Raw genomic sequence first — 23,236 nt, 5'->3', positions numbered from 1 at the left:
ATTGGTCAGGGGATAGGACCTGTACATGTATGCATGGATGCCTGGCCAATAGTAGTGTGTGAACGCTATTGAAGGGCGGGTCTTAGCGTGGCCATAGTGGGATTCGTAATATCGCTTCCCGTTTCCCATCACCTGAAGAGGAACACACACACAGACAGTATGGGAACACACACATCACAATAATACGCTTTTGTTGATAGGATTTATAGTACTATAGTTATAGAAATACTTGAGGCTAAATAAGTTCAATTTAAAATGATGAACGACATTTACCCAAAGGTTAAACTTTAACGAACTAATTTGGATGTTTGTGCTTTCGGAGACACTGAAACATGTTTTTTTAAAAAGAGCTTTTGGGATGCTTTTTAACAATTTCATTATTTTGGCAAACTATTTTATACGGAAGCACACTGTACAAAAAATATGTAAAGTGTCCTAATTCCTGACTGACCACTTGTGTTTTTCTTCTTTTCTTTATTTCACTATTTATCGATGCCTTATTTTGTTTGTTATTGATATGGCTCGCTTGCTTGTTGTAATATTCTCTCAAACATGACGTGCCTTTTTGAATGTGCAATAAAAAAATTAAAATAAAAAAACTCAACGGAAGTTAGCTGTCAGCGTAGACGGTAGTCATTTAAAGATGGCGGAGTGCCTGGCCGCACGTTTGTCCGCTCAGGAGGAGCAAATTCGGCTCCTCTCCAAGGAGATCTCCACTCTCCGGGATGGGTTGAGCCGAGGTCTGGATGCCGGCGGTGCTGCGGGGGTCTCCCCAGAACTGGAGAGCCTGCGGACCGAAAATGAGAAGCTGAATTACCGGCTGCTGCACCTCCGACGGGCTCTGCGGGCGGAGCAGGAGGAGAAGCCGGGGAAGAAACAACAAGGAGTCAAGTGTGGCAAAACTCCGGAGAAAAACCACAACAAAGAGGAGCATACGAACAACCGAGCTAATAAAAAGGTATAGCTAATAGTGGCCGGGTTAGCTCCGTTGGTAGAGCGGCGTGTTAGACTCTCCGACCTGCGGCCCTTTGTTGCATGTCATTCCCCTTCTCTCTCCTCTTTCGTGTCTTCATCTGTACTGAGGAAATAAAGGCCTAAAATGCCCCCCCCCCAAAACAAGTTTTGGTTTTTCGTAGCAGACAGGCGCTTGTTGTGTTGCAGCCATGGAGCACATTAAGCGTAGTCAACTTATTACAGTTATACTATAAAACACTTGTTAAACAGCACAGGTGGTTTAGCAGGTTCATAATTAAGGACATTGTATGGGGAATTGTAGGTGGTTTAAGAGGTTCATCATAATTAAGGACATTGTATGGGGAATTTGGGACACTAAACTGCACATATACCAAAAAAATATATATAATAAAGACTGTGACCGAACAAATTACCCAGTTTAAATTCGTAATATGATGAGAGGGTGAGTAGTAGCACCTGCTATTGCGACATATTATGAGTAGTGGGCCTGTACCCAGTGAAGCCAAATGACCAACTATACTAATGTTACCCCCATTTCCATAAATAGCTGCCCCCACTCAGTGTCAGTGTGTGCACGCTTAAAATACTGAACATGTGCATTGACATCAGTAACCGGCTAATAATGTGACTCAGACACATCAGTGATGCAAGCTTATTGTAAGTCAAAAGACTCTCACACGCCTCTATTTGTGGACAGGTGGCAGCCCCGGATACCAAACCAGGTGACAAAAACAAGAAGGAGAAGAAGCAGGATAAAGGACAAGGAAACGGAGCTGTGAAAGAGGTGATTATTATTAATATTTTTAAAAAAGTTTTAAAAGTTTTCACTCAACAGGAACACAACTTACACAATTTCAAGTTATCATGGACAACAAAGAATGTTTTCACCATAGCCACTGCCTTTCACAAAACTTAAACAGTGAACTATTAAAGGTGCTGTAGGTAGGATTGGGAAGATCCAGGATTTAGCTAAAAAATTTGAACATCAACAACTTCTTAGTCCCTCCTCCCTTTCTGCTAAAGCCCAAAACCTGAGCCCCTCCCCCCACAAGGGAGAATTGCACTACAGGCTGTAGGTGGTGCCTACAATTTATAAATAACCTGCTTCACGTAGTTCCACTTGAACATAGGGTCAGTTTCAGCAAATATGACAGAAAGCTAGTTTTATATGTCTTACCTACTGCACCTTTTTAATACTCTGATGGTTTCTACGACAAAACAACATGCAAAGCTCTGGTGATGCTTTAATTTTTTTCCTAAATGTATTTACAAAAGTAAAGCAATTTCTTTGAACAAACTTTGATTTGCTTTTTAAAAAAAACATTATACACTGTAGCAGAAGTCATTGCCTGGATACGTTGCGGAGCGTCTCAGCCTCTACGAGGAGCTGAAGAGGGAGAGCGACGCCCTGCTGGCAAAGAGAGCTGCCGACAGCAAGCCCATTACTGTGGAGCTGCCAGACGGACGAATGGTGGCGGGCAAAGCTTGGCTCACCACACCATACCAGTTGGCTTGTGATATCAGGTTAGTCTTGAAACAGCTGGCCAGATCCACGGTTTTGTATCTTCAATGTATTGCTGCCAGTGTGATCAAATCATTATTTATTTACCAATAAAACACTAAATTGTCTGGAGCAGACGCGTTAGAGGGAGAATCGACTCTCGGTTTCCCACTTGGCTTTTCCCCCCAATATTGTTCTTAATTGTCCTTTTCATTCAGTCAACGATGGAACTAACTCAGATTTCAGCAAGTCCAAATTGGACACCTTCAAAATTTGGCATTTCTGAGGCAATTATCTTGCACTCGATCTTTCAGCCAGGGCCTGGCTGACAACGCTGTGATTTCTCGGGTGAATGGGGAGCTTTGGGACCTGGACAGACCACTCGAGCGCGACTGCTCTCTTGAGATCTTGCGCTTTGACAATGAGGATGCTCAGGCTGTGAGTACATCAAACTTTTAAATTGATTGTTGAAAACCCATTTCAACACATGGCTAGTAGCTACAGAGGAAAACCTCCAATGTATTTTGTTGTACACCAATATCTGTGATCTGCAAATCTTTTGATTTACTATAGTCATTGAATTCATTGTTTGTTTTTGTTTGTTTTTGTCAAGAATTAATATATAAACATCATTACCTTGTGTCCTAGGTGTATTGGCACTCCAGTGCCCACATTTTGGGGGAGGCAATGGAGCACTTTTATGGAGGATGTTTGTGTTATGGACCCCCCATTGAGAATGGTTTCTATTATGACATGTTCTTGGATGGACAGAAGTAAGCAAGTGTTTTTTACTATCAGTGTTTTCTCTGCTCTGGCCACATTTTCTTATCTGTGTTAATTCATCTAGAATATTAATATTCAGACATGGATTCTAGTCTTAAAAAAAAAAAAAAGTCGATACATTCCAGTCTCAATCATTGATTCCCTGCTTTGCAAATCAGTTGATGGGTTTTGCTTTGTTTGAGAGTCTTTTCCTTTTTAAAAAGTGAAACGCGCAATCGTTCGATATGTCAAAAACCTTTGGGTAACTACAGAAACGTCATGATACTTGTCAGAACAGCACTGACCATGTTTGCGGTTTCCAGGGGAGTGTCCAGCACTGAATTTGGGGATCTGGAGACTTTGTGTAAGGCTGTGGTGAAGGAAAAACAGCCCTTTGAGAGGCTTGAGATCAGCAAGGAGACTCTGTTGAAGATGTTTAAGGTGAGAGGGAGAGAGCACTGCCTTCTGCTGAGATACTCTGCTTGTGTGAATTATGATTTAATGATGGCATATTTGTTGGAAATATGTGAGGGGCTATTATCCTTTGTCGCAGCTGTTTCATGAACTGATTAGTAAAATGTTCACTAGCCATAAACTGACCAAGCCTGGTTTATACAGTCTTGCCTAGTTGTATTTTTTATTTACATATATGGAAGTTGGCATAATTGGTTTTCTGCATGAATGCATGGATTATTCCTCTGACCAGGATAACTTTTAAGGTGTTTGTATCTTTCAGTACAACAAATTCAAGTGCCGCATTCTGAATGAGAAAGTCAGCACCCCCACTACTACAGTCTACAGGTACGTTGCTTATTAGAAAGAAGAAGAATTATGAACTGGATCTTTTTATTTCACGAGGATGTGCAAGTTGTTTTTGGGTCGTTGTAAAACTAACTGTACTGAACTGTAATTTATGAATCCTGGTTAGATGTGGGCCCTTGATTGACTTGTGCAGAGGTCCCCATGTCAGACACACAGGCAAGATCAAGGCTATGAAGATCTACAAGGTATGTGGAAGTCCAAAATCCACAAGCCCCAAACCAATGAATGCTGTTCTCAGATAATTTTTTTTTTTCCCCCAAACGTTGTCATCTTTCAGCTTAGTTTGTCTAACAATTTAACATATGATTTCCAAGTTTATAGCTCCTTTTTATAGTCTGTAATATTGTGTAAAAATGTAAATATTTCTACCTCTGTCATCAGAACTCTTCAACCTACTGGGAGGGCCGCTCGGACATGGAGACTTTACAGAGGATCTATGGGATTTCCTTCCCAGACTCAAAGATGCTGAAGGAGTGGGAACGTTTTCAGGAGGAGGCCAAGAATCGAGACCATCGCAAGATTGGCAAAGTGAGTCACTGTAGGCAGTCAAGTTCAAGCCCACCCAGCTGGCTGTGGCCTCAAACTGCAGACTGAAATCCAGTTCAAAGTGAATCATCTCCTTTGAGGTCTCTTTAGGAGTTTTTCCTCATGAGAGTCTGTTTGTGGTTTGATGGATGTGGTGAAACCCTGAAACGAACCTGGATCACAGTTTCCAGGCAAACATGAACTGTAAAGATGCATGCAACAATATACAAACAAAATACAACATTACGTAGAGGTTAGGAACAGAAAAAAACGTTGTCACCCAGGGATCAAATTTGGTTGCACTTTGGACATGGTTTTGTTTTGCATTAAATCATCATTACTGCTTTATACCAGCTGAGGGCGCTGTGTTTCCTCATATCGGCACATTTGGGGGCACTGTGAGTCATCTGAGCTCCCCAGCTGGTTTTGCCAGCATCGGAGACACAGACGCCAGCACCTTAATCAGCACTGGTAACAACACGGATCCGTATTACACCCCAGAGTCAAGATGTTGCTGTAGAAGCCAGTTGGAGGGAGGTGACAAAAGTAACATGTTGTTTTAAAGGTGGTGCTCTGTGGCAGGATCCTAAGCTGACTTTTATCATCTGCATAGTGTGTCGTGAAAGCCTGCTTTGGAACATTGCAGTACCTAATGGCGTTTAAGTTTAAAAAAAAAAATAAAAAAAATCCCATCAGGTGCATTAGCAGTGATCTCTCACATGTGTCTCTCACATCGATTTTAATCAAAGTTATCAAACATGTACCTCTCCCAGTTTTGGCATGTGTACAGAGGAAATAAAAGCCCTAATGTGTGGCTATAAAACATAACTCCAGAGGGGTTTTTCATGAAGCAAGATTGTTAAAACCATGCTTATTTGTTTGGAAGCATAACTACAGTGGGATGTAAAGATGCAAAGAGGTGAGGGCTGTTATAAAGTCACGTACAAGGAAACTATTTGTGTCAATGCTGTTAAAATGAATACGGTTTACCATCACAGGGTAGTTGCGGAAATCCCAGGACCTGCTGACACTGTTTATACTAATATATGTTTTAGTCTTTAAAAGGGGGGGGGGAGTGCATAAGATAACCGCTGTTTGTCCTGCTTTCAAGCTACCAGGGCTCACTGGTAACTCTGAGTCCATTGACCTTTTGAATTTTTTTTTTTTTTTTCCCAGCAGTCAGTCTTTTATGTAATGATTGGATAACTCCCCTACTGTTTCTTCCCGGCTGTATCTGCAGATAAAACAAATATGTGTAGTCATTAAAAAGTCTTCTTTATCTGCCTCATAGGATCAGGAGCTGTTCTTCTTCCATGATCTCAGCCCTGGCAGTTGTTTCTTCATGCCGCGCGGAGCCTACATCTACAATACACTCACCGAGTTCATCAGGGTAGGAGTGGTGACCAAACACCGACCAGTGCCTCTTTTATTTACAGTACATTTGTCAAGTTTCATTCCAAACTATGAAGGCCTTCAGATAAAGACCCCTTTCTTTTAAGAGTTTCTGTTTAAACATAAAATAATATTAATTTGCATATCATTACTATAGCCAAAATGAGTAAGTACAGCTTAGAGAGATGTGAATGATGTATAATTGTGTTTTATACATCCTCCAGGATGCTCAAGAGGCAATGTTTTGGTTATGTTGTTTTTTCAAATTTATTACAAAATATTTTTTGTAGCAAGCTTTGCTTTTTTTTTCTTCTTCAGTGATGCAGCAAAACAGGGCTTTATCATAATAAGCTTTGGTTAAATATTTATTAGGGGTCTCAATTGATGAGATTCTGTTAGGATCACTGAACAACAATTTATACAAAATCCACAAATGTGATTTAAAGTGTGTTTATCGTTTTAAAGAGGCCCTCCAAAGATGCTGAAACACAAAACTACTTAAAACCTCTCTCGACCCTAGTCCATGAGGCTCAGGATATGCTTAACTTGCAGTGGTTTCCAGCTCATTGACATGCAGCCCACTAACTCTTTAACTTTTGCAAAACATGCAATCACCAAGGAGTTGGAAGATGAGCTGTAACTGCAATAGTGACCTGAATATTTTAGTTTCGCTCAGTCAGTTTAAATCGTGCTCCGAGCCCCAGAAAAGCTCTGGCCAGTCCTGACTGCTGTATAAAGTCTGATTTATGGCGTGAGTTTTTCAGTCGAGCATGACATGTGAAAAACTGAAGTCAGATGTGTGCCAGACAATTTTATTTTTTATTTTTTTTTTTCTCAAGATTTTCAAATTGTGGTCACAATGAGCTTGTCAGCAGCAAAGCAGTCTTCAGGTAATTTTTCTTGTTTAGTTTAAAGATGGTCTATATCGACGACTATTCATTTAGGGGATTGTTCTGGTGCTGCCGGATGTCCCTCGCCTTCCGCTTCCTTTGTGTTGGCATTTTAAACTCCAGTGGATTCCTGAGAACTATGGTTAACTGCTCCTCAGATCTCTGCAGGATAGCTAGACCATCTGTCCAATCTGAGTTTTCTGTTGCACGATTAAAACAACTTTTGAACAAGCACGTTCCACCAAAACGAGGAAGCGTTATTGCGTCCGGCGCTCGGCGCTGCCCAAGACGATTGTGATCGGTTTAAAGAAATGCCAACAAACCAGAGCACGCTCTTCTCCTATCCCGGAAATGCTGTGTGGACTAGCCAGACCTTCCTCCGCAGCGCTGTGGAGGAAGGTCTGGTGATGCGAGACTAGTTTAAAGACAAACTACTAGTGTTTGGAAAGCCACCAAATTGCCACATTTCCGTTAAGAGCAGATCGCAGTCTTGGCCAAAGTTGAGCAAACTTTAGTGTGACTGTACAGGAACTTGTCTCTGTGACGTATTCACAAAGATGTGTTGACATCTTGAAAACTTTCACAGCACACGCCCACACAGCGGACCGAACCAAGGAGACCTCACATACATTGCACAGAAACGGTGCAAGATCATTATCACGTCTTAAGCATGCATGATATTTTTAAGCTCCTTCCTGTTTCATATTCACAGTTTCATATATTCATAGTTGCCATCTTTCCAGTAAAAGTTTTCTGCAGTTGACTGCTAAACGGCTCAACTGAACATTAAAATGTTTTTCTTAAGGAAAACAAACGGATAAATAACACCCACAGGATCAGACTTCCATTGCAGTAGCTTCGAGAGTCGTGCCAGAAGTCATGATTCAGCTAAAAGAAACAAAACAACCTGTGCAGTCCAACTGGCGAGTGGCGCTTGTTGATGTAGTTTTGTTGTTTTTCTAGGATGAGTACTGGAGAAGAGGCTTTCAGGAAGTAGCCTCCCCCAACATCTATAACAGCAAGCTGTGGGAGACATCTGGCCACTGGCAACACTACAGCGAAAACATGTTCTCCTTCCCCGTGGAAGACGACATCTTTGCACTCAAGCCCATGAACTGCCCCGGACACTGGTCTGTTTACCATTGATGTAAATCAAAACTGTACATACAGTATTTCAAAGTGTGTCCCGAGTCATTTGATTTCCTGCTCCCCTGGTTGTCCTGTAGTCTGATGTTCAGCCACAGGCCTCGCTCGTGGAGGGAGCTTCCTCTGAGGCTGGCAGATTTCGGGGTTCTCCACAGAAATGAGCTGTCAGGAACACTAACTGGGCTGACCAGAGTGCGGCGTTTCCAGCAGGATGACGCTCACATTTTCTGCACCATGGATCAGGTGACCACGTTGTTTTACAAGCGGGGGCAATTTTTTAGGTCTTTGAACATGTAAAAAGCAGTTTAGAAAAAACGAGTAATAACTTATTGGGAGTCATTTCCTGAATTTTTAATCTTCTGTATTTCTTTTTTCCCCTCTACAGATAGAGTCCGAGATGAAGGGCTGTCTGGACTTCCTCCGCTGTGTTTACGATGTGTTCGGATTCTCCTTCCAGCTTTACCTCTCCACTCGTCCAGAGAAGTATCTGGGTGACATCGACGTGTGGAACCAGGCTGAAAAGGTAAACTGCGTAATTAAATCTAAGTACCAGACGAACTCTAGTTGATACAGATAGGAGACCCTGCTTTGGTGTAAACCTGTTTCAGTCGTGACTCACTCGGATCTTTAAATTGAGTTGCGAGTCTCTAGTATCATTAACTCTGATCAGTTGAGGCCTACTACAATTCAATCTAAAATGATAACAGTGCCACAAACCTCTTGCAACATAAGCAGCTACTAGCCTTAGCCATCTTAGCTGCCAAAAGCTTTATAACTTACAATTTCGTAGGCAACCACAACTCCACAAGTCAACTCAAGCGACTGAGTGAGCAGAGAGACAGTCCGAGACAGGTTCTAGGAACTTCCCGACCCGCAGACTCAGAGCAAGCTCGCATACCATGGGACTCACTCGAGGACCCATGAGTCATGATGACTCATGAGTCCTAGAGTCACATGAATCAGCCGGCTACGTTGTCATGTGTGGATCTGTAGTGCGAGTGAAGTCTCTCCTCGAGTCAGGGTGAAACGCAAATCCACAACAAAAGCTATTCTTTCACTTCTTAAATAACATGCTTATAGGTTTGGTGTATAGATGTAGCATATCAAAATTAGGTTGATCGATATAAAAAAAAAAAATAATGTATTTATTCACTTTGGGCATTTCTTTGTTCCTGTTTCCATGTCTAAATTGAAAGCCTATATATCAGATCTGAAATGGTGAGTCTGTACCGAGTGAATCCACAGAACTTTCTACTGCGTTAGTGGTTAGAGACAATGGGCTAGGACTGAGGTTCCTTGGCGATTTGGCAATACTGACCTGAAGTGACTCGCACAACCCGGATCAGTTTAGTGAGTGATTCAGAATAACCCGTTAGCAAATACATTACCATGTTGTCTCTGAAAGAGTTAGCTTACAGCCCACCTCACCATCAGCGTATACCTGATAAAAGTTCTTACTTTATGGAAAAGTCATGAGAATTCGTATACATTCATTTTACACGGCAGTATTAGACGTTACCCACAATTCCAATGCCAAGCCAATCATTTTAAAATTAAAGCAATTTAAAATCTGAAAACGGTGTCTGCAGTGACTATGTGAGAGTGTGTATCCAACATGGAAATGGCCATAGAAGACAAGTATGTACCCTCAGTGAGACTAGGTCGACATTGGAGGCCTTTTAAATACAACTTGATTACGTTTTAAATATTGGTAGTTCGTGATCCAGCTGCGATACTCGGAGCAAAGTGATGTAATTGATGTATAGAGATGGTCCATGATAAAGAGCCTTAGAATTTGATACTAAAGCTCTCTATCTCAGTCTCTCAAGTTTAGAGACCAAAGCCGTTGTTGGTGCATGTAGTACATCTGTCAGCACAGAGACTGTAAGTCAGCGTGGAAAGCTACCTACATTTTTCAATTGTTTAATGCAAAGACATTTACTTTATTTATTTTTTTTTTTTAAGCTTTGACATCAAACTCATTTAATGGCCTTTGGCATAATGCAGATAATGGGCTACTTGCTCTCTTGTCTGTTTGAAGACAGCTATAAAGTATTGTCTGACTTTTTTTTTTTTTTTTTTTTTTTTTTTTTTTCGCAGCCTAATAATACCGTAATCTTTAAATACAAAAAAAAAGAGCCTATAGGTCTTGCCTTATAAGACCCAACGTCTCACTTCATGTCTAAACAGTTTAAAATGAGGGTACAAGGCCGGGTATTGACTTTCCAGGAGATAAAAGAAAAGCTTGGGGGAAAGGGCAGTGCAAGATATTCTGCCCTGCGCTACTTTGAGCCTGCAATAAAGTGCCTGTGTTTTTTTGTTTTTTTTGACAGAAACGTTTAACAATGATTAGTTGTTGGCGATATTAGGATCCCGGAGATGTCTGTATAGTTTTGCTTGAATAGATGTGTCCAAAAGCGCTGCATAATTGTTAATTATTCACTTTCCACCACTCTCCAGCACGCCATGGACATATGCTGAATGTATTTATGTAGGCTATGAAAAGATATTGCTCCTGGTAATAAAATAAAATCCCTTCAGGAGTAGTTCAAGAAACCTTGCACCACTGCATGTAGCCTACTGATGAAATGCTTTATCTGGAGGTTTTTTTTCTTTTTTTGGGGGGGGGGGGTTCTTGTACGCCTGTGCCCTCCATTTTTTTTTATATTTTCGTTCTGTTCCCATCATTCTTTTGGGCATCTTGCACTAATAAAATGATGAATGGGGGATGTGCGTTTTTTTTTTTTTTTTTGTCTGACGTTTTGCACTTTGATTGTTAGGACACACCATTTCAACTGCAATTTGTTTTCAATTTAAATAGAATTTTAAAAAAAATTGATATTCCTGAGTGGGCGAATGATATGTTAAATTATGAGGCTCCAGGAGTAGTATCAGATCTGTGAGTCATTGTGAAGTTCCTTGAATTTCTGTAGGTGTGTTGTCAATGAAAAACATTGCTCATTTGTTTGACTTATTTTCTATCATGAATGTTGCACAGTGGTAAATTATATAATTAAGGGCATCACTTACAATGTAAATGCAGAATTGCATTTGGCAGTGCAAACTGAACTGTGTGTTCTGTACTTAATCTTGTACTGCAGTTTTGACTTGGCCTGCTTCACAGTAATTGCTTTTAATTATTTAGATCGAACGTGTATGTTCATGTGTGTCCCATGTTTGACAGCAACTGGAGAACAGCCTGAATGAGTTTGGGGAGCCATGGAAACTCAACCCTGGAGACGGTGCTTTTTATGGACCTAAGGTCAGAACATTTGATATTCCCTGCCAAACGCAAGATCATTTCAATTGTTCGAGTTGTGTAAAGTCCTGTGCTCCTTTCTGTGCTGCTACAGATTGACATTAAGATCAAAGATGCAATTGGACGTTACCACCAATGTGCAACCATTCAGCTGGACTTCCAGCTGCCTATCCGCTTCAACCTGACGTTTGTGGGGTGAGTTGCCTAATCAAACATCGAGACACTGCTTAGGCTGTGCGCTTCACTGCACATAGGGCTATATGTTTCGCACATTTCACAGGAACCCGCAATATTCTCTCTGATGCAATGTCTTACAGGAAAGATGGGGACGACAAAGCCCGACCAGTCATCATCCACCGTGCCATCTTGGGCTCAGTAGAGAGGATGATTGCCATTCTCACAGAGAACTATGCAGGCAAATGGTGAGGTGCTTTTTGGTTGCTTTTGCATTTAAGAGCTTCAATTAAAACAAAACAATTTCTTAAATAAAATTTAAAAAAATAAAAACATAATCCACGATGCCCATTGCTTTGATCAATCCATATACAGTAATGTTTCAGAAGATAAAGCAATCGTCATTATTCTAGATATTTTGTGTTGCAATACAATTTTTAGGGTGGTTGTAATTAACGTGCCGTGTTAACTATATGCTCTGTATAGACCTTTTTCACGGCAGACATGTTGACATGTCATAGTAGGAAAAGCACAGATGTATTCAAAACCATTAATGATGGCTGCATTCCACTTAGGAGAGGCCCTGGTATTAAACCAGTAATGATGGCTGCATTCCACTTAGGAGAGGTCCTGGTATTGTGCATGCTGACTCACTGAAATAGCTTACTGGGACACTTGATGGAATTGAGCCATTGTTAAGGTTATCAATTTTAGCTGTGCTTTTCCTACTATGACAAGTCAACATGTCTGTAGTGGAAAAAGGTCCATTGTTAGTAACATTTTAACCACAGTAGAGAGGCGAAGTCCCTCCCCTTCCGGTGGACCTCATGGGACCTTCATTCTGAAGAAATATGAACTGTAGTGAACGTGGAGAGGCAAATTATTTTTTTATTCTGTTTTGAATTGATCCATGGATTACAAATATGATGTTCGTCAATTTAAAAGATAATTTTTCAACTGAAGAATGTCTCAGTTGGCCGTAGGTTTGTCATAGTACCACTTAGTTTTGTGTGAAACTCCTCCATGAACTACATCTCTCGTCTCACACAATTTACGTCACCTAGCTTGTTGCTCAACTTGCTCGCTAGCTAGCTAGCTTAGCTCTGTTCCACAACACGCGTAACGTTATCTTACCTGATGTGTTTTATCCAGGGAAGTGTTTTCAGCAGAGAAGCAAAAGAACAAGAGAGATCCTCGGCTCATTTGAGTAACGTTATATTGTAGCTTCAGCGAAACGTCATCCATGCGACATTGAAGTGTGTAGTCTTTCTAATTACGTATTTTCACAGTCTTATACTTCAACAGTTTAACAATAAACTGAGACTTTCTTCAGTTGAAAAAATAATCTTTTAAGTTGACTGACATCATATTTGTAATCCATGGCTCAATTCAACCGGATAAAAAAATAATTTGCCTCTCCCCGTTCACTCCCGTTCATATTTTTTCGAAAGATAGGTCCCATGGACCGGAAGTAGAAGGGCATGACTTTGGCTCTCTATGTCATGCCCAGTAGTTCCTTTTTTGTCAGGGAGGAATGTAGGTGGTAAAGTTATTACACCAGTATATCTTTGTGAAGATAGTTTCATTACAGTCTGTCCGTCCTTCCAACAGGCCTCTGTGGCTCTCTCCACGTCAGGTGATGTTAGTGCCTGTCAACCCCTCTTGTGAGGATTATGCCAAGAGGGTAGGTCTTCCACTTCCCCTATCTTGACCACATTTAATTACAATCATATGAGTGCAGACAGTAATTATCTGTGGCATTCAGATTTGTGTAATGTGGAACCATTTCTTTCTCGACTTGTCAGGTGTGTAAGCGGTTTACCGAAGCTGGTTTCATGGCAGATGCTGACCTAGACTCCAGCTGTCTGCTAAACAAGAAAATCCGCAACGCTCAGTTGGCCCAGTATAACTTCATTCTTGGTGAGAAAATGTACTGCCCTATGTGCAATTGGGAGCACTGACTTACCTCTGATTCCTGAACATTTTCACCTTATTTTGCTGCTCTCAGGATTGCCGGCTGCAATCACTTCAAAAGTACATTTAATTTACTTCCACTGCGTGCAGTACCCCCTCAGTCACAATAGCGACGCCACATTAAACTGCCGTGACTTCATCAACGCGACACTTGCTGAATCCTTTCATCGACAGCAATGTTTGCACTTTGTCAATTTCTTGGGAAAGTGTACAACGGATTTCTGTGGGCTGCCATTTGTATGCCACCGTGCCATTGATAGCAGTGGAAGCGTTACATGTTGAGGATGTCCGTGTCACTGTGACGCTTTTTTTGGCCATAACTCAAGTATACATACCCTAATTATGACATTCACACATTCATTAATTTTAAATACAATTTAAAATTAATGTATTACTTTTTATGTACAATCTGTTGTTAGAAATCACTACACACAGGCTTGAAATACACACAGGAACTATTGATGCACAAATGGAGAAATGTAAGTGGGCTGCCTCGCTACGGACTGAGCTACTGCCACCCCCACATGTATAAAAGGATAAAATGATCAAGTGATGACATTTTATACCCAAAAGGTCAAAAATCGACTTCACTTAAACATCTTTTCTGGCCATTATTGAACGACATAACTCCGTAACCGAAACAAAGTTTTGGTCAGATACTGAATTGGTGGAAAAAATCTTGGGTGCCCACCGTGAAACTGTGGTGACTGTGTAGATCTTCTGTGCTACCTGGTTGAAGGTGTGTGTGTGAAGAATGCATGTTTCAAAAAAAAATAGGCTTAATACTTTTTATTAAATTCCTTCAAATTATTCACTACATATATTATGAGTCTGGACAGACATGGATGTAAACTGCAACTTGGCTGGTCGGGGGAGGCATGTAACCGCAAGGCGGTAATTCTAGTTTTAAAATTTGGGTCGAGTGAATAGTCACTACTGACGATAGCTTAGGCTATTTAAAAATGGCAGGTTTGTGCAGCAAAAAAATAGCAAGTACTATTTACAACTTTTGCTAACCTAACAAATGTATTTTTCATATCTGCTTTTTAGTTTTATTAGTTACATTATTGTTGCATCAGAAGCACTGCAGACTTGTGAAAATCCATCTGCAGTTCCAACTAGTGTTTTTTTTTTTTTTTTTTTTTTTTTTTTTTTTTTTTTTTAAGCATTCAAAAACCCAAACACAAATGAAATGTTTTCAAAAATGATCAACAGAATATGTGATTTGTAGTAAATAGGCTAAAACATGAAAAGAAATGAAATGCTATGGTCCTTTTTAGACTCTGGGGCTGTCGGTACACAAAATTGGAAGAATAATGAGTCAAAATAAACATTTTTAATTGTTGACTGTAGCAAGTGGACCTCCAAGCTGGCTAACCACCCACAGTTGTTGAATTTAGCCGCACAAAGCGGGGAATGTGTTAGGGTAGCTGTATTTGTTTGTGGTGTGACTTGGCCCATGTCAAGCTGTTGTGTCTTATTGTGTCTTGGCAGTGGTCGGAGAGAAGGAGAAGATTACTAACAGCGTCAATGTGCGCACGAGGGACAACAAAGTCCACGGAGAACTGTCGGTGGCCGAGGTGCTGGCTCGACTGACCCTGCTCAAACAATGCCGCTGTCCAAACGCGGAGGAGGAGTTCTGATCAAGAACAATCCAGACTCTTGCATTGGAATGCTTCAACCACAGTCAGATAAGCAGAAAACAGACAAGTGATGGCACATGCAAAGATGGTACAGTGAAAGTGTAGTACATAGAGCAGAAATCCGACAGAGGAACGGATGAGTTGATATTCTGTAAGTAAACGATGAATAGGACTACAAAACTGTGACATGCCCACTGCTCATGTGTGAAGGGTAGAAAAGGACAAGTATGTGTACTTACTTACTTGGTGTGGGTATTAAATTGTCAAATGTAAGTCTATCTGAAGGGAAGTTACTTCATGATTTAATGAAACTATGGGCTTGAAGGTTATATGAATTTGGCACTGATTTTTCACAAATGTATGTCTCTGTGGGGAACCCCAGAAATAAAATATAAATCTATTGAATGAGTGTTTTTTTTTTTTTTTTTTTTTTTTAACTCTTACAACAGAAATGAGTGTTGTAGAGTACAAACCAATCAAGCTTGACACATTCTGGGATGGCTGCATGTCTCTACCTGTAATGCCAGATCCTATCACTGTCAGGAACATACTGTATGTCAGACAGTGAAATGTATTTCTCCCATACTTCCTGTTCCCATAAATGTGCTCCTGGTGCTTATGAAAGGACAGTGTTCGTGTTTAAGTGTCGTCCACAGAATTCACCAAAGTAAATGACCTCATTACAGGAAAAACGTAAATAAATGGTAAACAGTTTATAATATTTAGATCACAGGGTTTTGTAGGTGGAGCGCAGAAAGTGTTGCTGTTATGCTGCATTTACCGTCATGGGAAAGATCATGGGAAAGTGGGGTACAAACTCTTTTCCATATCTTTTGGTTTTTATTCTCATTACTGTATAGTCACAATTGATTACCAAGATTACTGTAAAGATTGCGGTTGATGGTTTTTATTTTTATTTTTTTATTTATTTGCCAATTGCTTAGATGGATCTAATTTAGGACACATGTGAATGGTGGCGTGTAACAAACGCTTTATGAGCAATTGGTGTCAGCTGAATACTTCTTTCATGCCATCTTCACGGCTTTAGTTAGATAATCAAACAACCAAAGAAAATAAACCGACTGTAAAAAAAATCATATCACATTTGACTATGTTAAAAATCTACTCCCCAGACTAGCAGAGGATTGCTGACAATTGCGGTTTTTCCTACATGACTTGAATGTAGCTTTGGCTTGCTCTGCTGCAACAATGGCCACTATCTGTCAGATATGGAGACCGGACCGAGGACGGTGCTTCAAAACCTCCGGAATTGTTATCGTTTTGTTTATGGACCTGGTCTTACAGTGTGTTAATGGTATGTTTATGTTTCAGATTTCAACCAGCTTGTCTCGCGTTTATGGTTAGCTTACGTCTGTCGTTGTCGTGCTAGCTTCCTCCTTCCTAGCTAGCATTAACGTTAACTAGCCAGCGAGCTAAAGCTAGGCAGCTATGAAAACATTTGATGCAGTGAGTAACTTAGAGCTTATTGAGCAGTTGTTTGTCTAATACAACAGGCATTTTGGTTAATTACATAATGTTAGTGTTTTTTTATTTTACAAGAAGTATCCCTAACGTTAGCCAGTTAACCTTAACGCCTCGCTAAAGTTAACGTTACTGTTAGCTAGCTAAGCATTAACGATAGCTAGCTTAGCTTAACGTTAACGCTAACTTGGATGTTTTACTAAAACAAAAATCTGAATTATTAATTACTCATTTAATTTAATTACTAACGTGTACTGGACTTTTTAATTTATATTTAACCATACGTTGTTGGCGTCTCTGTCTCGTAACGTTACCCTTCTGCAGCAAACCTTAGTGGTGGTCATTAGCTAGCTAGGTTTCTTAAAGCTGGAACGTAATTTTAAAGATTTTCATTTAAATTAATGTCCGTTAAGTCACTAACTTTATCTATCCCTGAAGGACGGAACACAATGGTGATTGAGCCTATGGCCCACTAATGAAAGTATCGTAATATTTAAATATTTGCAGTAACTGGGTGTCTGGCGTGACATCTGTATTAGCTACAGTTTTTCTCCATTGTATACACACAAAAATGGAACTATGCACACCATTCAGAAATCTTGAAGCCCGACAACAAGACTCCAGACCATAGTGGTGGGAATAACCACAGGACCCACGATATATTATCACAATACGATATTATTGCGATTTAAAACATATTGCGATATATTGCAATTTATTACCTTTTTTCCAACCTCAAATACATTTTTTTCTGTTTGTTCATCTCACTTCAATATTGATTAAAAAGAAATTGATATCATTATTCTAGTACCAAAAAGTGTAATTCTCACAGTTTATATTATAATAGATCGGTACATGGCATCCGTGTGCATACAGTATTGCCACGGAAAATATCGCCATACTATGCTGAATAGATTTTTCCGCCACCCCTAATATAAATATTAATATAAAGGATATATATATATATATATATATATATATATATATAAGTTTGATGTAAATGTATGACTTTATAATCTCAGAATATGCTAGTTTTTTTCTTGTAAATTTATGACTTTAGTTTCAGCTTCAGTTTTTTTAATCTTGGAATATTATCGTGGCTCTGTTATTTTTTTTCTTTTTATAATGGCCTAATACCTTGTCATAGATAGCTGGTGCCACTGAGGGAAGCCGTTCATCTGCACACACAGCGCCATGACACAGCTGGTTTAAAATTGGCAAAGTATCTCTAAGTGTACTCTATATTTAGAATATTGATACTTTACATTGTGGTCAGACAGGGAATAGAAGCCTTTATCTAATGCTCTCTTCAAAGCCACCAGTCTCCGTTGACAAAACAGTAATTTTACCTCGTAGAAAATGGGAGTTGCTGTTCTACTGCTACCTCGATCGGTTAGTTGCTGATCTACTGCTGTCTCGATCAGTTAGTTTGTGTCATTGTGTGCCTTTCTTTAGAATTATGCAAAATAAATGCCCTGTGCTAGCTGCTAGTGTAGGCAAATGTTACCTGTGTTGCTTTCTTAGTAAGCACCTCGGTATGTACACGCAGCCAGCCAGCTAGGGCTGCTCCATTATGGCAAAAATCCTAATCACGATTATTTTTGGTCAATATTTAAATCACGATTATTTAACACGATTTAACACTAGAGTTTACTTGCAAAATGTAGGCTATTGTGAAAATTGTAATTGCTATAGCCAGCCAGCCCAGGAGGGCCTATTTTATGGTGAAAATTATTATTTATTAATAAAAATCTATTTAAATTGGAATGTGACTATAACTTTCATATTGCCATACTCAATGACATTTTATAAAAACAAAGGCTCACAAGGAGCGTTGCGTCGTGCCGAACAACGCCCCTTAGCTGGGATATAATCCCAACATACCACAGCCCGTTGTGAGCTATTGCTTAGGTATTTCCACAATCAGCACATGTATTGTTCATAAACATGGTTACCTGGTTGCTTAACAGGTTACCTCAGCTCTCCTCATGTTGGCCAGGAACCTCCCTACACCAGAGATGCCCAGCATGCACCTGTCATCACCAGCCCAGTGGTCCCTGCTGCAGCCTCAGGTAAACACATCAGTTATTAATCAGCATTCATCATATTGACTGTAACCTGGAACTGGAGTTTCTTTTACAATGAACACATTGTTTTTTAGCACATACCTACAAAGGACTACAGCACTATTGAGAGTAGTAGGTAACCTAAGTCTCTGATTAATTACATATTGTTTCATATTTGAAATCATACATACAAGCATTTTCCTACAGCTACAGAATAGCAAGGAATTCCTAATACATAGCCTAGTAATATTAACTGCAAATCTGTGCATCTATCTATCTGATATAAATATATATGTCAGATGTCTTCTTTAAGGTCTGCTGTGTGTGTATATATATATATATATATATATATATATATATATATATATATATATATATATATATATAGAGATATAGATAGATAGATACATGTGTGTATATATATATATATATATATATATATATATATATATATATATATATATATATATATATATATATATATATATATACTGATATATATATAGATACATGTGTATCCATAAATATATAGATTTATCTGGTTATGTAACCGCTGTAATGTAACACCGTTATCTTTCTGAAAACTTAATTTCTCTATGTTATAACATACAAACAAGACCAGAGAAACAACGGCTTATTCAGGTAGGATTGGTCAGCTTTCAAATGCCTCTTTATATTTTAGGTTTTCCACCTTTTTTATAAAATATTCTTTCCTACCCCGTTTCACTTCAAAGATAATATTGCTCTAGACCTCGAAGAGTTAATTTCTTTTCAACAGAGCAACAACAGTTTCTCTTTTTCTTTTGCTGGCCAGCAGGCAGCCTTAATGGAGCAATCCGGAGTGAATGGCCTTGCTCGAGGATTCTTTGTTGGTCTTTTTGTGGAAGGCAGTGTTAGTCATTTACCTCCCACGGCCTTATTTTCTTAATTTGGCAAGATATTTAGAGGGATGCAGTTACAAGTGTATTCCCAGACTCATTCATGATCCCAGACATAAAGTCATAAAATTAGCTTTCACCAAAACTTTGTTACATGAGGTTGATTATTCTGGCTAGAAATGAAAAGGAAAAACCTCCTGTAACTTAATGTTTTCCGCTCTACAGTGTCTCCCACAGAAGAAGAGAGCTACGCTTTCAAGTGTCCTAGTGGGGGTCCATGTAGTCGCCTGCCAGCTGATTGCATGCACTGCAATTACCAACACAACTGCACCTACAGGAAACCAGCTTCCTTCACTTGTAAACTCAAAAAAGGAGTTCACTGTATTGTGAGTAGGAGTTCATCTTGTGATAGATCTATTCTGCATAAAGGCAGAGTAAGGGTGTGTCATGTTAAACTCATTGATAAAAGGGGAAATGAAAAAATGGCCTATAATATCATGTTGTGCTTGTAGGATTTGTGTCAGCTATGAAACTGGAAGTGATCTAAATGTGGCTTGACAAAAGTCACCAAGCCATCTGTGTGAAGGTTACGAAGACGAAAGGGGAGGGCAGAGTTGTTGCGCCCTTAAGCCGGCAGCGGAGATATTCACAGAGCCGTAATGGCGTTGAACGCACGCCTGTGTGCAAGGGACAGCCGGCATAGTGGGGCCGCATTCAGTACGATGCACGAGTCGACCCACTGGCAGGTCAAAAAAAGTGACAAAGCCGCGTTCTGAGTAGCCAAAGTTATTAATTACTTTGTTTACAAAAAACATTGAGGTCCACCTTCTCTTCCACTCGCTCACTGCCTCTCTCAAACACACACGCTCACTACTATAATGAATAAAGGTGGCGGTTTGTGGGTCCGGTTGAGTTCGCGTGGTTGATTAACGGTGCGGTTCACACACATCATTCATACACATCATGCCACTGTTGCTCCTGGAAGGCCAGCATGCTATGTGAAAGCACACACTGGGGCAGCATTATGCCACCTTTGCTTGGTTCTGTGTGAATCAACAAAGTGGGCGTTACGGCAGACCTTTATTGCGGCTGTATTGCATAATCTCAAAAGGGGCTAGTGATTTTAAGAAACAGCTGTGGTGCTTTAATGTGGTAATATACTGTATGTGTTTTAACTACCTGTTTCTTTGTATTTGTAGGGAGAGTCGGGACCGCAGCAAACCAACTTCTCTCTCTCCATCACCTGTCAGTTCTGCTGGCAGCTGGACCCGTCTCAGTACCGCTGCTCAAACTCTACCTGTATGACGGTTTCCTGCCCACGCAAACGCTACAACGCCACCTGTGACGTGTTAGACCATGTACATTGTTTAGGTATGATAAAGGCACTGCTGTAATGCCTGCTTTGTTTCTTTCTTTCACTTCAGTGCGGTAACTTTGTCTCAGTCAGGCACTGTAGACTGGAGAAAGTGAGGGTTTACACATTTTCTCACCTAGTTAAAATTTACAAAATGACCCTTTTGCCTAGAACAATAATGTGAATTGTTAGCCATTCATGGTTGCCCTTAAGTTTCCTATGTAGGGTTAGGCTGTCTGTTAGGTGATAATAAATGTGATCTAAAAATGGGAAGATATATCTATATAATTTTTTTTTTCTGTCAATATAGCTACGTATCATACAACAGCAGTATGTGAACATCCCCAAAGAAGTATTTTTAATGTGTTTGCCACCAGCTGCCTGGTCACTTGTAAAACAGTCTCAGTGGACATTGTAAGTTTATTAATGGAAAAAAAGGCGGTGGAGCAGGTCTGTGAGGTAGGAAGGAGCCTGTTTATGGAGGGCTTTGTGGGTGAGGAAGAGGAGGACTTTAAACTGGATGCGTCGGGGAACAGGGAGCCAGTGGAGGTTCTGAAGGATGGGAGTGGTGTGGGTGAGGAGGCGGGCAGCAGAGTTTTGGATGTATTAATTATTGTATTAAAATATTCAGTGCATATGGCATCGCTCAATATAGGAACCCAAATGAAAACCAAAAACACAATTTGTCAGGAAAACTAACGTCAAATCTCTCTACATATATTGTAAATGTGCTAATGGAAATGTGTTTTCAGTCATTAGTTCTCCTGAAATGTTATTGTGGTTTCTTAATTTGTTTGGGAAATGTTTTGAACATCAGGTCCACCGTCTGTGTTCACCGAATGTCTTTTTCTTCCGTAGGTAAAAGACGTTTCCTGAAACGTTTATTTTGTAACTGGACAGGTGGATACAAATGGTCAACGGCGTTGGCACTCAGGTAAACCCGCCACTAGTATCGCACGAGTTCTAACCAGCTTAGATGCTGGAAACATTCTACAAAAATGGATTTGAATCCGGATGTGTGATCTAATGGCATTTTGACTCTGTTGTGCGTTTTTCTCTCGTGTCTTTCCGTAGCATCACGCTTGGTGGGTTTGGGGCTGATCGGTTTTATCTGGGCCAGTGGAGAGAGGGCCTCGGCAAACTGTTCAGCTTTGGAGGCCTGGGCATTTGGACTTTGATAGACGTTCTTCTGATAGGGGTGGGTTACGTGGGACCTGCTGACGGTTCTCTTTACATCTGAAGCAAAGCTCCGGAGACACGGCCGGATGGTTTGTGCCCTCTTTCCCTTCACACACGCTTCGCTCTCAAAGATGGAAGATCTGAGATGCTGTGCTCTCGGAACGATTGCCTGCCCAATCTTGCTATGCGACACGTCCTCATCCCATCTGTTGACAGGCAGGAAGTGTTTTCGTCAGTGACTCTACCCACACAACCATCAGATCAATCCCAATCATTCTTGAGAGTCTGCAGATGGATCTGTGCAGGGGGATGAGGAGCTAGTCATTATGGCTATCTGGTTGCTTTGACTTAACTGGCGGTTAGGCTCTGCCGTGCTGAGATATAGACTGGTTTGGTTTCCTGTGGAGCGGTGCTTTCACAGACATCCTGCCACCTTGGAGCCGCGTGTTGCTCCTTCCTTATAACACAGCTGTTTATAGTGACACCAGACACAATAGACGAGCTGAAAAGTAGTAATCTCCTGAAAGAAAGCATGATGCAGAAAGGAATGTGTTCTAGTATTTTGATTCACAGTGGGTCTTGTGGATGTGTTCGACGGTTATTTTACACATTCTTTTTTTCCCCACTACGTTGAGTCAGGCAACGACTGTAAGAATATCGCCTTAAGAGCGAGATAAATAATACCTTTGCCTAAATCAAATGTTGGAAATCTTGTTGATAACGTCCACACGTTGTAAAACTAAATACAAAAGAGCTCTTGTATCTTCAAACAGCAACTGGAACTGGTCGAGAACCGGATAGAAGTGCAGAGGCATGAACTCTTAATTTATGTCATCACTTACTGCAACATGTAGTCATATTTTGGAAACGCAGAGATTATAATTTCTGACGGTGTATGTTTGTACGTGATTGATATTGAAACCCTTTGAATGTGTTGCACTAGAAACTGCTGTTACTTGTGGTTTCCCTGTGTTGGAGATATTGGAGATATCCCGTGCATTCAGCTGGTGTTTTTCCTCACTCATCATTATGCTCATATGTAAAAAGAATTCTGTGTAAGATCTTTGCTTGAGACCGTGTGTGGCACAAATGGGCTCACCCTTCACTTCATGTGAATATGTTTTCTGTTTTCAGTGTCAGGTAATTTGAATGTTTCAAACACTGTAAATGACGTTTTTTTTTATTTTATGTAAATAAAATTGTGGAATATTAAA

General features: G+C 40.2%; 2 protein-coding genes across 3 annotated transcripts; both read left to right on the top strand.

Moving 5' to 3' along the window:
• Window positions 1-609: 609 nt before the first annotated feature.
• On the top strand, window positions 610-15,468 carry tars3 (threonyl-tRNA synthetase 3). 2 transcript variants are annotated; one of them, XM_028584413.1, is made up of 19 exons: window positions 610-958; window positions 1,673-1,759; window positions 2,315-2,499; window positions 2,791-2,914; window positions 3,125-3,249; window positions 3,562-3,679; window positions 3,975-4,039; window positions 4,167-4,245; window positions 4,442-4,588; window positions 5,877-5,975; window positions 7,831-7,997; window positions 8,094-8,256; window positions 8,399-8,536; window positions 11,198-11,275; window positions 11,367-11,467; window positions 11,590-11,694; window positions 13,058-13,130; window positions 13,252-13,366; window positions 14,915-15,468. In XM_028584413.1, the coding sequence occupies exons 1-19, from the start codon at window positions 644-646 to the stop codon at window positions 15,061-15,063; spliced, it is 2,433 nt and encodes an 810-aa protein (XP_028440214.1). In that variant the 5' UTR covers window positions 610-643; the 3' UTR covers window positions 15,064-15,468. The 2 variants fall into 2 exon arrangements, with proteins under 2 accessions (XP_028440214.1, XP_028440205.1); XM_028584404.1 differs by having other exon boundaries at window positions 611-958; window positions 2,312-2,499.
• Window positions 15,469-16,170: 702 nt separating this feature from the next.
• tm2d3 (TM2 domain containing 3) lies at window positions 16,171-23,236 on the top strand. The gene is made up of 6 exons (XM_028575828.1): window positions 16,171-16,378; window positions 18,516-18,617; window positions 19,715-19,875; window positions 20,689-20,860; window positions 21,702-21,777; window positions 21,918-23,236. Exons 1-6 carry the CDS (start codon window positions 16,273-16,275, stop codon window positions 22,081-22,083), a joined length of 783 nt encoding a protein of 260 aa, XP_028431629.1. The 5' UTR covers window positions 16,171-16,272; the 3' UTR covers window positions 22,084-23,236.

The sequence above is a fragment of the Perca flavescens genome, chromosome 1, assembly GCF_004354835.1.
Source record: "Perca flavescens isolate YP-PL-M2 chromosome 1, PFLA_1.0, whole genome shotgun sequence".
Classification (NCBI taxonomy): Eukaryota; Metazoa; Chordata; class Actinopteri; order Perciformes; family Percidae; genus Perca; species Perca flavescens.
Note: the sequence above shows the minus strand (reverse complement) of the source record. Positions and strands in the feature narration are given on the sequence as shown.

Excerpts from the sequence above, each read along its gene's own strand:
- tars3 (XM_028584404.1), top strand. The coding sequence starts at position 644 with ATGGCGGAGTGCCTGGCCGCACGTTTGTCCGCTCAGGAGGAGCAAATT. Across the intron at positions 3,250-3,561 it reads ATGTTCTTGGATGGACAGAA|GGGAGTGTCCAGCACTGAAT; the intron begins GTAAGCAAGTGT and ends TGCGGTTTCCAG. Across the intron at positions 7,998-8,093 it reads ATGAACTGCCCCGGACACTG|TCTGATGTTCAGCCACAGGC; the intron begins GTCTGTTTACCA and ends GTTGTCCTGTAG.
- tm2d3 (XM_028575828.1), top strand. The coding sequence starts at position 16,273 with ATGGCCACTATCTGTCAGATATGGAGACCGGACCGAGGACGGTGCTTC. Across the intron at positions 18,618-19,714 it reads GGTCCCTGCTGCAGCCTCAG|TGTCTCCCACAGAAGAAGAG; the intron begins GTAAACACATCA and ends TCCGCTCTACAG. Across the intron at positions 19,876-20,688 it reads AAAAAGGAGTTCACTGTATT|GGAGAGTCGGGACCGCAGCA; the intron begins GTGAGTAGGAGT and ends TTGTATTTGTAG.